General features: G+C 44.2%; 1 protein-coding gene across 1 annotated transcript; it reads right to left on the reverse strand.

Moving 5' to 3' along the window:
* Window positions 1-716: 716 nt before the first annotated feature.
* ZNF200 (zinc finger protein 200) lies at window positions 717-15,502 on the reverse strand. Its single transcript, XM_035266714.3, has 5 exons — window positions 15,331-15,502; window positions 12,967-13,297; window positions 12,292-12,380; window positions 11,893-12,019; window positions 717-3,930 (listed from the first exon to the last, which is right to left on the reverse strand). Exons 2-5 carry the CDS (start codon window positions 13,214-13,216, stop codon window positions 3,212-3,214), a joined length of 1,185 nt encoding a protein of 394 aa, XP_035122605.3. The 5' UTR covers window positions 13,217-13,297; window positions 15,331-15,502; the 3' UTR covers window positions 717-3,211.
* Window positions 15,503-16,206: the final 704 nt, after the last annotated feature.

A 16,206-nucleotide genomic window follows, 5' to 3' on the forward strand; every position in this document is an offset into this window, starting at 1 on the left:
GAGTGGAAGCTCTCTTTACTCACTGCCTTGCAGCTACTGGTTTTCTGGGTACACAAGGGGTCCCCTTCACATGGTAACAGCTTGGCAACTCCAGAAACACAGCTCAGGATCCCAGTCCTAGTGCATTGGCCATTCTTTCAAATAAGTGAATAATGTTGTGGGCAGCCAGTTTTGTTAGGTTTGCTGGCTTTACAGGGTATTTACTGTTGGCATGAAATATAAAACCAGTAAAGAACAGTTTTTGTGGCCTTCCACTGTCATGGAGGGTGGTGGTGTTTTTTGAGATGGAGTTTCACTCTTGTTGCCCAGGCTGGAGGGCAATGGCGCGATCTCAGCTCACTGCAACCTCCCCCTCCCAGGTTCAAGCAATTCTGCCTCAGCCTCCCAAATAGCTGGGATTACAGGTGCCCACCACCACACCCAGCTAATTTTTTTATTTTTTTTAGTAGAGACAGGGTTTTGCCATGTTGGTCAGGCTGGTCTCCAACTCCTGACTTCAGGTGTTCCACCTACCTCAGCCTCCCAAAGTGCTGAGATTACAGGCATTAGCCACTGTGCCTGGCCTGTTGCTTTTAAATTATGATTCAGGACTGAACTGTATCATAAAATGTCCTTCAGAATGCTTTGTATCAAAACAACAAACCTCAGAATTACATGTCAATAACAAACAAAACAAAAAAAATCCGATAGGCAGAAGGCAAGAAACAAAACTATTATTTGTAAATGGTGTCATTTTACCAAAAGTTATAACAGAGCTAAACCAAGAAACTATTGAAAATTAAGAACAGTGAGGTGACTAGCTATACAAATATATAATTGAAAATAACTTTCTTATGTAACAACAATAATCAACTATAGAAATATAATGAAAAAACTACTTACAGTAACAAAATTTTGTAAAACCTTAAGTGAAGAAAATTAGGAAAATTTTCACAGGAATATAACACTCTCATAAATACAAAGGCATGTTTCTGGATGGAAACAAACACTGTAATTTTTCCCAAATAGTTTATAGGATTTCTTCATTCCAATCAAAACACCAATGTGAAACTTTTGGAAACCTCAAGTAAGCAAAACTGGTCAAGAATCCCTAGATTGCACCACTGGCCTTGCTTCTAGGCAGAAAGGACAGGAAGGTCTGGATATGAAGAGACTGAAGACAATGAATACCCACTATAATGAAGACACCTGGAATCCTGTCTCTTGAGGGGCAATGTGAGCTAACCACTAGAGATGTAATTTCTAAATATACAACACTATGGGTCAGGTGCAGTGGCTCACACCTGTAATCCCAGCACTTTGGGAGGCTGAGGTGGATCACCTGAGGTTGGGAGTTTGAGACCCGCCTCACCAACATGAAGAAACCCTGTTTCTACTAAAAAACACAAAATTAGCTGGGCGTGGTGGCACATGCCTGTAATCCCAGCTACTTGAAAGGCTGAAGCCTATCGCTCGAATCCGGGAGGCGGAGGCTGCAGTGAGTCGAAATCAGGCCACTGCACTCCAGCCTGGGCAACAACAGTGAAACTCCATCTCTCTTTTTTTGCCCATCACCTACAACAATCATCTTAGAACATGAAACTCCATCTCAAAAAAATATATATATACATACACACACACACACACACACTCTTTGCCTTGTGAGGTAGTGACCACCCCATCACCAAAGGTCTGATGATGGTGTAGAGGGGACCTAAGAATATGGTAAGGTTATTGATGAGACATGGATCTAAGCCAGCTTTTCCTGCCTCCAGGTCGACCCCTCCTGTATGGGTCTTGGGGTTTCCTTCCTAGCACATGAGATCTGGGCTCCAGAGAGGAAGAAGATTCTGAAGAGCTTTTCTAGTGGTGGGACTGGATGGCCCTGCCTGAGTAATCCAAACTTATTTTGGCAAGGGAGAGGCATGAAACAGCTGTTGGAAAGATCAACAGGTGAACAAAATAGAGTAAAAACAGTAGACACTTTTGTTGTAAAAAGGAATCTGTAAAAGTCAATGTTATCACAAATTGCAAATGTTATTGAAATTGCAAGTTTAGATCACATCCAACTGAGAGTCTGACATTCAATTGCTATAGTTTTCCTATATTCCAAAGTAAACAATTCAACACTCAAGACTGCTCTTAGAGGGTTATATGAATTGCCAATAGAAGCTGTTGGCTCAACAAGCCAGTAGTTTGGTTCTTTCATGAGAACACAGTTCCAGATAAGAACCTTTGCACTATTTCTCAAGTACGAATCTCCATGTGGGGGGAAAATGGATATACTTACAATAGACATGTGTCACTCTCTCTTGCAAGTAAGCAGCCTCCAGAGTCATCTTCAAAGTCTTTCTTGGGAAAGGGATCTGTGACCTGTACATTGCCATATAACTTCATAAAGGAAAGCTCCTTAGTCCAGAAAGCGCGGATGCTGAGGTATAGCCCTTGAAAATGTTTTCTTCCCTGTGAATTTACTAACAATTTGAGGTTTTAGCCAAGACGGGCATTTATCCAATTTTGGCTACAATGAGCTTTTCACATATTGTTATTTTTTTTCTTTGAGATGGAGTCTCACTGGGTCACCCAGGCTGGAGTGCAGTGGCGTGATTTTGACTCACTGCAACCTCTGCCTCCTCGATTCAAGCAATGATCCTGCCTCAGCCTCCTGAGTAGCTAGGATTAGAGGTGCATGCCACCACGCCCAGCTAATTTTTGTATTTTTAGTAGAGACATGGTTTCAACTTGTTGGTCAGGCTGGTCTCAAATTCCTAACCTTGTAATTCACCCATCTCGGCCTCCCAAAGTGCTGGGATTACAGGTGTGAGCCACAGAGCCCAGCCTACATATTTATATCTTTTTAGGCAGCTTGGGAACTCCGAAAGCTCTCAGGTTGGCAGGGCACAGTGGCTCCAGCCTGTAATTCCAGCACTTTGGGAGGCTGAGGCAGGTGGATCACGAGGTCAAGAGATCGAGACCATCCTGGTCAACATGATGAAACCCCATCTCTACTAAAAACACAAAAAATTAGCTGGGCATGGTGGCGCGTGCCTGTAATCCCAGCTACTCAGGAGGCTGAGGCAGGAGAATTGCCTGAACCCAGGAGGCGGAGGTTGCGGTGAGCCGAGATTGCACCACTGCACTCCAGCCTGGGTAATAAGAGTGAAAGTCCATCTCAAAAAAAAAAAAAGAAAAACTCTCAGGTTGAGGAAGCACCATCAAACCTTTCCCAATACTACTTCTCCTTTCGAGTCTTACAGGCTGAGTGGATTTTCTCATGCCGGGTACAGTTTGACAGCCGACCAAATCTTCTCCCACATTTTTTGCAACCATATGGTCTCTCAGCCTCATGGGTCTGCAGATGAAGCACAAATTCCTCATTCTTTGGGAAGGTTTCCCCACATTCTGGACACTTAAATATCTTCTCCCTTATATGGATTCCTTCGTGACGACTCCGATGAGAATTCTGACGAAAATTTTTCCCACAATGAGAACAGGAATAAGGTTTCTCTCCTGTATGAATCCGTTCATGTTTATTGAGATTTGTTTTATGATTGAAGCTTTTCCCACAGTGACTACAGTCATAGGGTTTTTCTCCAGTGTGAGTCCTCTGATGGGAAATAAGGTAAGAACTTTCATTAAACTGTTTCCCACACAGTGGACAAGTATACCATCTCCTTGTCCTCCGATTTCGAGTAAGTGCAATAATATTGACATCTACATATTTTGAGAGTTCCTCTAGGGAAGTATCATTCTCAATGGTAACTAACAGATTTCTCATTTTCCTTTTCTGTTGAATGAATGTATTTAGTCTTTCCTTTTCCTGGTTATCTAGAGGGTGCTGAGAGACCAATGAAGAATCCATTTCATCATCATCTGAAGACTTTTCTCTATAATCTTCATTTTCTATAGATTCCTTCTCAGAATCTTCACCTTCAGGATTACTGCCATTGACTGTTGAAACAAAGAGAAAATTGAATAACTTCTGAGGGATATGACAATACCAGGCATGAAAAAACAAATCAGGTTTTTTATGACAGAGCCATCTTGAAAGTCAGTTGGAGGAGTGGTGGATACTGCTGTCATACTCCTTTTCCACACTTATTTCCATCTACCACAATGCAAGCACACATTAAATAAGTAAAATGAGTGTGATTTCACTTAAAGACTTCATATGTTTGTTCTCTTCACAGGTGCTAATTACCTGACAAGTTCATATTCATCTTACACTCTGTAGAGCACTCAGCTAAGGACTAGGGATGAAGACCATAAATCTATAAAGGGCACCACTCGTCATCTTGAAGAGTCTGGTAACTGAAGGTTAAGATGAACTACTTGTAGGTTTTGACTATATTAGAAATTATAGTATCACACACTGGGGTCTGTTAGGGGGTTGGGGGCTAGGGAAGGGACAGCAGCGGGTGGAGACACTGAGGATGGATAACATTAGGATAAATACCTAATGTAGGTGATAGGAGGATGGAGGCAGCAAGCCACCATGTCATGTGTATACCTATGTAACAATCCTGCAAGATCTGCACATGTACTCCAGAACTTAAAGTATAATAAAATTTTTAAAAAGGCCAGACACAGAGGCACATGCCTATAGTCCCAGCTACTTGGGAGGCTGAGGTGGGAGGATCGCCTGAGCCCAGGAGTTCTGGACTGTAGTGCGCTATGCTGATCAGGTGTCCGCACTAATTTCGGCATCAGTATGGTGACCTTACAGAAGCAGGGGACCACCAGGTTGCCTAAGGAGGGGAGAACCAACCTAGGTTGGAAACGGAGCAGGTAGAAACTCCTGTGCCGATGAGTAGTGGGATCATGCCTGTGAAGAGCCACTGCACCCCAGTCTGGGGCAACATAGCAAGACCCTATCTCTAAAAAAAGAAAGAAAGAAAAACACTAAAAAAAAGATTAAAAAAGAAATTATCACAATATTATAGCACTAAATAATATTATAATGTCTTACAATGAGAAAATGGGAACAATTCAAATAACTAAAATTAAAGAGGACACAGCACATTAATACAAAAGTTTATTACTGGCCAGGCATGGTAGCTCACACCTATAATCCAGCATTTTGGGAGGTTGAGGCAGGCAGATCACCTGAGGCTGGGAGTTCAAAAGCAGTTTGACCAACATTGAGAAATCCTGTCTCTACTAAAAAATACAAAATTAGCCTGGAGTGGTGGCAAATGCCTGTAATCCCAGCTACTCAGGAGGCTGAGACAGGAAAACCACCTGAAGCTGGGAGGCAGAGACTGCAGTGAGCCAAGATTGCACCACTGCACTCCAGCCTGGGTGACAAGAATGAAACTCTGTTAAGAGATTACTAAGAACTAATAAAATGAAGCTTTGGGATTACAAGCCAGTAGTGTTTCTCTTTGGGTAGAAAGGGAAGGCACAGGGCACAAGAGGAATTTCTGGGATGCTAAGAAAAGTCCATTTTTAATGGTGATTAGATGGTGTACATTTTGTAAAAAGTTCAGCTATATATTTATTATTTATGATTGGTAGGCTTTTTCTATTATACTTCAGAAAAGTCAGTGTAAACAAATTATAAAGACTAGGTAACAAAGTGAAATACAAACATGCTGTGAACATACTTGTGTGACAAGGGACCCCTCAATTCTGGACTACTGAGAGTAAAGTGTTCCAATCAACCACCAAGACACAGGGCTGATCCTAAAACTGGAGTAGGAATTTAAATGGGATTTAGCAGTTTCACACCAATAGATTTTTAAGAAATTTTTATTTTACTTTTTTTCTTTCAGAGATAGGGTCTTGTTACGTTGCTCAGGCTTGTTTTGAATCTGTGTACTCATGCAATCTTCCCAAAGTGCGGGGGATTACAGGTTTAAACCACCACATCCAGCCTTAATTACTCTTTTTAACCACTCCCTTCAGATAATGAAAATGCTAGGTCAAAGGATATGCCAATTTTTACCATAGCTTTTGACATGAACTACCATTCTGCTTTCCAAAGCAGCTCTACTAATTTGAATTCAACCATCTTCATGTAAGTGTCCACTTCATCTAATCATGTCAGCATATTTTTTCTATTTTTTTTTGTTTTTACGTTTCAGTATTAAAAGTTAAAATATTTAATAGGTAATAAAAAGAAAAAACAAAATAAAAAAATATTTAATAAGTATAAAATGGTTTCTCATTGTAGTTTTACTTTGCATTTTGATTATGCAAAATACTCTATTGGGTTACGACTATAATAAATGTAAACCTTTGTCAATAATTTCTTGTTTGAATAATTAACTGAAGTCTTCCTCTCTAACTACAAACTTAAAACCAGGAAAAAAAATAATTCTCACAAGATCTGACAAAGTTCTGCTCTCTTTTCTGACCACTCTTCTATGATTTATTTTAATAGTTAACTACAATATATTTGGAGTTTAACTCTGTAACACAGACGGAAATAAAATTTCTTCTAAATTATGATGTACTTATCCCACTCTATTTATAACAATTTCACTTTTGTCCTATTTTGAAATGTTCACATTATCTTTATACACAGTTGAGCTATATGGCACTTTCAAGAAAAGGAGACATCTTGAGTTTCAGTAAATTCCCCTGAAAACAGGTATTTAGTTCCTTAAAATTAATATAATTTTATATTTATAATCATATAAAATATTTGTGGGAATTCTTCATGTTAGTAGGTTTGACAATGACCAACTTTTCCTGATAGATCAACCTCAGTTTTTGTTTCCTTTCTTTTAGAGACAGGGTCTTCCTGTGACCCAGGCTGGAGTGTAGTGGTGCCATCACTTATTGTTTTGGTGACATCATTTAGGATTTACTGTCTCAGCAATTTTCAAGCAAAGATTGAATTTGCTTTTCTTATTATTTTTTTTTTTTTTTTGAAACAGGATCTTACTGTCACCCAGTCTGGAGTGCAGTGGTGTAATCTCAGCTCACTGTAACCTCTGCCTCCTGGGTTCAAGTGATCCTTGCATCACAGCCTCCCATGTAGCTGGGACCACATACACACACTACCATGCTTGGCTTATTTTTTCATTTTTTATAGAAATAGGGTCTCCCAGGCTGGTCTCCAACTCCTGGACTCAAACAATCCCTCCACCTTGGCCTCCCAAAGTGCTAGGATTACAGGTGTGAACCACTGCACCCATCCAAAGAATGAATTCTTAGTATCAGTAGCTATTACAATGACCCATTACTTTCTGATAGATCAACCCGTTTTTTTTGTCTTCTTTGTGAGACAAGGTCTTTTTCTGCTGTGCAGGCTAGAGTGCAGTGGTGCCATCACAGCTCACTACAATGTCTACCTCCTGGGTTCAAGCAATTCTCCTATCTCAGCCTTCTGAGTAACTGGGATTGGAGGCATGCGCCACTGCGCCCGGCTAGCTTTTGTACTTTTATTTTAGTACAGATGGTGTTTTGCTGTATTGGCCAGCCTGGTCTCAAACTCCTGATCTCAAGTGATCTGCCTGCCTTGACCTCCCAAAGTGCTGGCATTACGGGCATGAGCCACTCAGATTTCAACATGGGATTTGGGAGGGACAAATATCCAAACTATATCAACAACCTTGGGTCAGAGGGGTAAAGTCAAATTAAAATTGCATATTTCTTTCCTAGAAAACACTATACAGTCCTCCATATTCATGGGTTCCATATCTGAGGATTCAACCAAGGATCGAAAATATTTGAGAGAAAACAAAAAGGATGGTTGTGTCTGTACATATTTTTTTGTCATTCCCTAAATAATGTAGTATAACAAATATTTATGTAGCATTTACTTTGTATTGGGTATTATAAGTAATCTAGAAATAATATATATGGTGGGATATGTGTGGATTATATGTAAATGCTACACCATTTTATATAATAAATTTGAGCATCCATGGATTTTGGTACCTGAGCAGGGGTCCTGGAACTAATCCCCCATGAATACAAAGGACAACTGTATATCAGAATCTATGGTATAATCTAAAGTGATGCTCTTAAGACAGTTCACGGCTGTAAAAACATGTATTAATTCAGAAAAATGAGAATAAAGCCTCTGATTCAAAGTTAGAAAAACGATATGATAAATTTAAAAGTATGAAGGTATTGGCCAGGCGCAGTGCCTCACGCCTGCAATCCCAGCACTTTGGGAGGCCGAGGTGGGTGGATCACCTGAGGTCAGGAGTTCGAGATTAGCCTGGCCAAGAAAGCAAAACTCCATCTCTACTAAAAATTAAAAAAAAAAAAAAAAAGTATAAATACAAATTACAAAGTATTAAAATACAAATTAGAAAGTATTGAAATTAGAAAGTAATGAAATAAAAATAGAAAAAAAAAACAGTAAGATTTAAACAAAAATAAACCGATTTCTGGCTGGGCATGGTGGCTCAAGCCTGTAATCCCAACACTTTGGGAGGCCGAGGTGGGCAGATCACGAGGTCAAGAGATCGAGACCATCCTGGCCAACATGGTGAAACCCTGTCTTACTAAAAATACAAAAATTAGCTGGGCTTGGTGGTGTGCGCCTGTGGTCCCAGCTACTCGGGAGGCTGAGGCAGGAGAATCGCTTGAACCCAGGAGGTGGAGGTTGCAGTGAGCCGAGATTGTGCAACTGCACTCCAGCATGGCGCCTGGCGACAGATTGAGACTCTGTCTCTAAATAAATAAATAAAAATAATAAACCGATTTCCATAGAGAAAATAGAAATTATCAAAAAAGACTAGTCGCCTATGCAAGAAAAGCACCAGCCTCAAACAGTTTCACAGAAAATCCTTCTAAACTTTTAAAAATTATACAATTCAAATGCTAGGAAAATTTCCAGATATAAAAAAAGGAGGAAACTTCCAAATTCAAACAAGAGTGAAACTCCAACTCAAAATAAAAGAAAAAATAAATAAAAATAAATCTGATCCCCAATGATGGAGGTGGGGGCCTAGTGGGAGGTGTTTTCATCATGGGGATAGATCCCTCATGAATGGGGACAACCTCAAGATATTAAGTGATTTCTCGCTCTTACTTCACTTAAGATGTGACTGTTTAAAAGAGCCTGGTACCTTCCTACTCTCTTGCTTCCCTCTCTTGCCATGTGAAGCCTGCTCTCCTTCCACCATGAATAGAAGCTTCTTGAAGCCCTCACCAGAAGCAGACACTGATGCCATGCTTCTTGTGTATCCTACAAAAAACCGTGGGCCAAATAACCCTCTTTATAAATTACCCTGCCTCAGGTAGCCCTTTACAGCAGCACGAAATGAACTAAGAGAGTTGCTAAAGAGTTTTAAATTTTCCAGGTAGAAGGAACTTTAATTTACTGATTTTTATTATTAATTTCTAGCTGTACTACAATGTGACATATCCTAATTCATTGCTTCTATGGAATCTGTCTTTTCTTGATGCCCAGTATTTAGTCAATTTTCTTCAATCTTTAAAAGGTGTATTCTTCTATCACAGCACACAGTAGCTACAGGAAGAATGATCTTACTGAGAATCGCTTAAGTGTTCTTTTTCCTTATTTGTGGGTGGGTCATTTGGCCAGCACACACATTTGCTGTTCCCCTACATTAAGGGTTCTCCTTTGATTTCAGTCACCACAGTGCTGAATTCATTATAGCTTTTCCTTGCAAAAACTGGTTAAATGTTACTGTTTCAATTATCATCACCTATAAACTGATGGCTCCCAATCCCCCCTATATCCTTACATCTGAGCTCCAATCCTTAATTACCAAATATTCAAAGGATAATCTCATTTTATTTCCTATCATGGATTCGATCTCATCTAAAATCTATTTCATCTTCTTCCCAACTCTGCCCTGGTTCCAAATCTTGCCTCAGTCTTATGATAGCTTATTATACCTATAAAAACCAAATTGGAAGGTTATGAAAGGCAGAAATACAGCATCTTTGTAACCTAATGAATGCAATTCCAGAACCCAATCCTGCCTTGGGAAAAAACAAGTATGAAATGCTGTAAATGGCTAAGCTTAAGCCATCCGCTTCAAGGTACAGGGTGGAGGAAGGGGGAAATACAGGGTGAGCACTGAGTCTTAGGGGCCCAAAGTGCAGAGTCAAAGTGATCCTGAAGCAATATATCCACTAACCAGTCACCCAAAGTAAATGCTAGCTCTACCCAAGACTCAGGAAAAACTCAGTATAATAAATCTGATCTTTTTATACTTTACTTTTTTCTTTTTTTTTTGAGACGGAGTTTCGCTCTTGTTACCCAGGCTGGAGTGCAATGGCGCTATCTCGGCTCACCACAACCTCCGCCTTCTGGGTTCAGGCAATTCTCCTGCCTCAGCCTCCCACCTAGCTGGGATCACAGGCACGCGCCACCATGCCCAGCTAATTTTTTGTATTTTTAGTAGAGACGGGGTTTCACCATGTTGACCAGGATGGTCTCGATCTCTCGACCTCGTGATCCACCTGCCTCAGCCTCCCAAAATGCTGGGATTACAGGCTTGAGCCACGGCGCCCAGCCTTATACTTTTCTCTAAAATAAAGATGGTATTATATAGAGCAACGCGTGAGAAATTAACTAGTCTTGTTACATACCACAACTTCTGACCATATGGAATATTACAGCTAAGAGTCTGACAGTCATAATGGATTTTTGTCACCCCAGGCAACTCCTAAAACCTATTCTCTGTACAACTTCATCAGCCCTTCAAACAGCCCTGAAGGCAAAGTAAAAAGTGTCGGCTGGGCGCGGTGGCTCACGCCTGTAATCCCAGCACTTTGGGAGGCCGAGGCGGGTGGATCATGAGGTCAAGAGATCGAGACCATCCTGGTCAACATCGTGAAACGCCGTCTCTACTAAAAATACAAAAAATTAGTTGGGCGTGGTGGCGCGTGCCTGTAATCCCAGCTAGGTGGGAGGCTGAGGCAGGAGAATTGCCTGAACCCAGGAGGCGGAGGTTGCGGTGAGCCGAGATGGCGCCATTGCACTCCAGCCTGGGTAACAAGAGCGAAACTCCGTCTCAAAAAAAAAAAAAAAAAAAAAAAACAAAAAGTGTCAGACACTCAGTAAAGACATTTGTGAGGGCCTCTGCTTCCAGGGCTGCAGCATTTGAGAGAAGAGGTAAAGCATCTCTAAGAAGATTACAGAGAGGCTGCTGCCTGATCAGTTCGTACATAGCACTGGGATACTTGTTAACTATTACTGGGAAATGAGAACAAATAAAGAATGCCCCATTCACCAACCATATATGGAATTCACCCACGAAATTATGAGAAAGGCATCCAGGAGGCAGTACAGCCCTGGGCCATGACTGCAAATTCTGATGTCAGATTCCAAGTCCCTGCTCCAATGCTTACAATTGTGGGACCTTTAGCAAATTTTGTAACCCCCTCTGCCTCAGTTCTGTCACCTGCAAGATGGCAGTAATTTCTGTACCACTCAGTACTACTGTGAGAAGTACATGAGGCAATAAACACAAGAAAAGCATTTGGATTAGTGCCTGGCATGTAACAGCATGTGAGTGCTCACTAAGTGTTAGACATTACTTTCAGCAAAAACAATGTATTTTCACTCAGGATAGTAGTCTTCACATCTACTGAACATCAACAAGGGGAGAGGGATTAAAAGAGTTAGTCATGTGTTCAACAAAAACATTCAAATATACTTTTTGTGAGAAGAGGGTCCAGAAAATGGGTTCAGAACAGTCTGCCTGTAGTTTCTATGTGTGCAGGTTTTGCCTACCTCTCTCCTCACTGACCCCAAGATATAGGGAAAATGGCCACCCACAGCTGTAGCTCTGTGGCAAGGCTCTGCTACACCGAATAAAACAAAAGTAAAACAGAATGTGTGTGTGTGTGTGTGTGTGTGCGCGCGCGCACATATTTTTAGCAGGTGCAAATCATCCCCCGAAGCTGAAGAGATAAAGGACATGCTTTTCCCAAAGCGTACAACCTGAACACACAAAGCCTGTGATTTCTTACCCAGTAACATCATCTCACCAACACTGCTGTCATCTTCCTTCTCTGAGGTGAGTTGTTGAGTAGGATCCAGGCTCACACATTCTTCTTGGCAGTGAAATACATTCAAATCCTCAAAGACCACCAGCTCCTGAAAGAGCAAGAGGCCCCTTTCATCTTAGTGAGGTTCACTGACATCCCTACTGGTAAGAAGAGCTGACACACAAAGATCAAGGGAAGGAATGGCAAGAGGGACCTATAAATCCTTCACAGGTGCAACACAAACCGGAGTTTTGTTGAGCCAGGGTAAGGGCTCAAGGAAAACACTCAAGAAGGCCAAGTCCTAGTATTGTGTTTTTTACACAGGCTGTCCAAGCACAGAAGGTAATGCATTCAGGCAGTGAGTGGGAAAACCAAACCCACCTCAGGGTTAGCTTTCAAACACAGAGACACTGCCTCTTCTTTCTCTTGGATTCCTTTGGGCAGAAGATTCAACAATGGACGAGGATGCACTGGGGATAGAGGAAGGTGTAGTTAGTGAAAAAACTCAATGACTCTAACACAGAGATCCCCTATACCTTGAGGCCATGCTGTCCTCATTCCTTTGACAGGTAACTCATGGCCTTTTCTACTCCTATGAGCCCTTACAGAGTTCAAGCCATTAACTCCATGGTCTTAAACCTATGGCATCTCCCTACTGTGAAAAGAATAACTTTTCTAAGCACCTTGCAAAATCCCCCACGGAGTATTACTAAAGGAGAGCTTGGGGCGACGCAAAATGTGAAGATGCCCAGAAAAAGCACAAAATTTATAAAATTCCACATACACCAAACTCAATAATTCATCTGATTTATCCTAAAAAGACATTTCCCCCAGAATGTCTGGTTAAAACTGACACTACAGAAAGATGCACACTGTTTATTCTGTGGCTTTACCCACAACCAGCACTTGAGGTAGTTCCTCTTTCCAACACTAGAATTGACTCCTTTTCCAATATACACCATCCTAACTTCAATTCATTAGTAACACAGGAGCTTATCTCAGACCCCAGTAGTACCTGTTCCTTCTCTTCCAGTGAAACAAGCATAAGCTTCTCACCTCTGTTCTGAAGTCTTGAGCTCACATCTTTCATAATAACCAAGGTCTCCTTGACTTTCTGACTGGGCTGGACCAGGCCAGGCTTGGGCAAGAAGGTGAGGAAGTGCTCCAGCACTAGCTGGTGGATGGTCTTGGGCCCATTAGTGGCATCCCGACGTAGGTCTTGGCCTAGCTTGGAGTCTGGTGGAACTCTCAGGATAAATGACCGCTTTGGCTTTGGGGGCATAGGAACCACTTTTGCAGCCATCATGCCTTGCAAACACACACCGCACTCGTTTCTCGGGGCCTCCAGAGCTACCTCTCACTGGAAGAAACCTGCTAGAGAGCCAAGCTGTAGACAGAGAAAACAGGGATTACCCATAAGACCAGGGAGGACATGACTGCACTCCAATACCTGGCATGGGTAGTAAGGCTACAGGAGATCTAAAGAAAACAAGAGCTGGGGGACGGAAATCATAACTGAAATGCAGTATATGAACAGGATATGCTTAGAAAAACGTGAAAGGAAGATCCTGAGAATGAAAACCAGAGACTGTGCAAACCTCAAGGGCCAAAGGGAAGGGAGTAAAGGTGGCAGGGAAAAGGCCAAGGTCCAGCCTCCTGAGAAATACAAAGTGTGGCGTGGCACTGGTGGCTCACGCCTGTAATCCCAACACTTTGGAAGGCCCTGGCAGGTGGATCGCTTGAGCCCAGGAGGTCAAGACCAGCCCGCACAACATAGCAAGACCCTAACACACACACACGCACACACACACACGCACACACACACACACACAGCCCAGGAGGTCAAGACCAGCCAGCACAACATAGCAAGGCCCTAACACACACACACACACACACACACACAGCCCAGGAGGTCAAGACCAGCCTGCACAACATAGCAAGACCCTAACACACACACACACACACACAGCCCAGGAGGTCAAGACCAGCCCGCACAACATAGCAAGACCCTAACACACACACACACACACACACAGCCCAGGAGGTCAAGACCAGCCCAAACAACATAGCAAGACCCTAACACACACACACACACACACACACACACACACACACACACACAGCCCAGGAGGTCAAGACCAGCCCGCACAACATAGCAAGACCCTAACACACACACACACACACACACACACACACACACAGCCCAGGAGGTCAAGACCAGCCCACACAACATAGCAAGACCCTAACACACACACACACACACACAGCCCAGGAGGTCAAGACCAGCACGCACAACATAGCAAGGCCCTAACACACACACACACACACACATACACACTCTCTCTCTAACACACACACACTCTCTCTCTAACACACACACTCTCTAACACACACTCTAACACACACACTCTCTAACACACACACACACTCTCTAACACACACACACACTCTAACACACACACTCTCTAACACACTCTCTCTCACACACACACACTCTCTAACACACACACTCTAACACACACAAACACAGACACACACTCTAACACACTCTCTAACACACACACTCTCTCTAACACACACACTCTAACACACACACACTCTAACACACACACACTCTCTAACACACACTCTCTCTCACACACTCTCTAACACACACACACACTCTCTCTCTAACACACACACACACACACACACTCTCTCTCCGTTTTGCGCGTGTCTAGATATAAAAACTAGCTGGGCAAGGCAAAGGAAGCCTGTTGTCCCAGCCGCTCGGAAGGTGGCTGAGCCCACGTCGAGGACGCAGTGAGCTGTGGTCGCGCCAGGGCACTCCAGACTGAGGGACGGGGCGGGGCAAGACCGTGACTCTAAAAAAAGAAGCGAGAAAGGAAAGGAGGAAGGAAGCCAGGGAAGGGAAGGAAAATCAAAGGAGAAAGACTAGACAGAAACGGCGCGATAAGCCCAGCAGGAAGAGGTTGGGTCGGGCTGGGCGAAGGAGCCGCGGGCAGGAAGACAGGAGATCTGGGGTCAGTGCCGAGGACGTCTGCCCAGGAGGGCGCTGGTCCCTGAAACCGGCCACACTGGACCCCTCGGACCGCAGCTCCCTCCCATGCCCTTTGTGAGGCGGAGGCGGCAGGTGACTCCCCCGGGGACGAGGGGTCCCCACACCGCCTGCCGACTCCTCTCCGGCGTCAAAGCTCTGCTGAGAGCGGCAGACGACATCCCACTAGGGCCCTCCGGGCCAGGCTCTGCAGCGGGGCCTCTCGGCCGGTCAGGGAACACCTTTACCGTTAAGCCCAGCGGGCGCCCCTGCCTGAGGCGCTCACCAGGCTCCCCTACCCGGCCTTGATCCCTCAGCAACGGACACGCTCCGCTCCCCAGAGGCGGCCTCAGCCTGGTTCCCGCCCTCAAAGAGCCCCTCACCTCTCGGGGCCTCTGCAGCCCCTGAGCGTTCGCTGAGGACGGCTCAGAGACTCAGGGTCCGGGAGAGACAGGAAAACTAGGCGCGAGCGGCCAAGCCCTCACCGCCCTTCCGAGCACCCTCCTAAAGCGCGGCGACCATTCGTGCACGCCGCCACCAGTGGAGGAGGACGCCAGGGACGCAGTGCCTTCTGGGAGGCCCGGCGCTCTGCAGCTGTGACGTCACAACCGGTGCTTTGTTTCCGGTGCAGAAGCCTGGTCTCCCCGTTCGGAGCGCGAAGTCTGCGCTTGAGAAGGCGAGGCTTGAGGCAAGCCAGGGGAGCTCTCAGGGCCAGAGGGAGGCCGGGACGGCTGCAGCCGGTCTCTCCGTGGCTCTGCCTCGAAGACGGAAGGCAGGAGCCTGGCTCCGGTCATCCATGACGGGCTGGCACCACTCCAGCTACGGCCACTCTAACCCCAGGGCCTACTGGGAAATGCAGTTCGAATGCAAACAACCAACGAACAACCTCAGGCGCCGCGGGAGGTTGGGGCGGGACAGGATCCCACCCCTCGAGGCTTCACCGGAAACGAGCTACCTCTCGGACCGGAAGATTTGCATCACCCCTCCACGGTTTCCGTCTTTTACTGCGGTTTTCCAGTAAAAAGAGACTGCGGAGACGGCGAGGGGGAGGCCGGCATACGACTCCGCCTCTGCTCTGGGGACTGCCATAGGTTACAGCTAGGGTAACCTACGTTTCACACTCCAACTTGCTAACTTCTACACCGGCCGTCTTGTTTTTAAAGAAATGCTAATCGACCGTCTCCTGTCTCTGTTTCCTTTCTCAATTTCAGCTTCCTACGGAGGCCGAACAGAGTTCTTTGTGCGTTGTTTTCATACTG

This window comes from Callithrix jacchus, chromosome 12, assembly GCF_049354715.1.
Source record: "Callithrix jacchus isolate 240 chromosome 12, calJac240_pri, whole genome shotgun sequence".
NCBI classification, from domain to species: Eukaryota; Metazoa; Chordata; class Mammalia; order Primates; family Cebidae; genus Callithrix; species Callithrix jacchus.

Coding starts and splice junctions, on each gene's coding strand:
- ZNF200 (XM_035266714.3), bottom strand. CDS start 13,216: ATGATGGCTGCAAAAGTGGTTCCTATGCCCCCAAAGCCAAAGCGGTCA. Junction 12,381..12,966: donor CTCAAGACTTCAGAACAGAG/GTGAGAAGCTTA, acceptor CTCTATCCCCAG/TGCATCCTCGTCCATTGTTG. Junction 3,931..11,892: donor TGGTGAGATGATGTTACTGG/GTAAGAAATCAC, acceptor TTGTTTCAACAG/TCAATGGCAGTAATCCTGAA.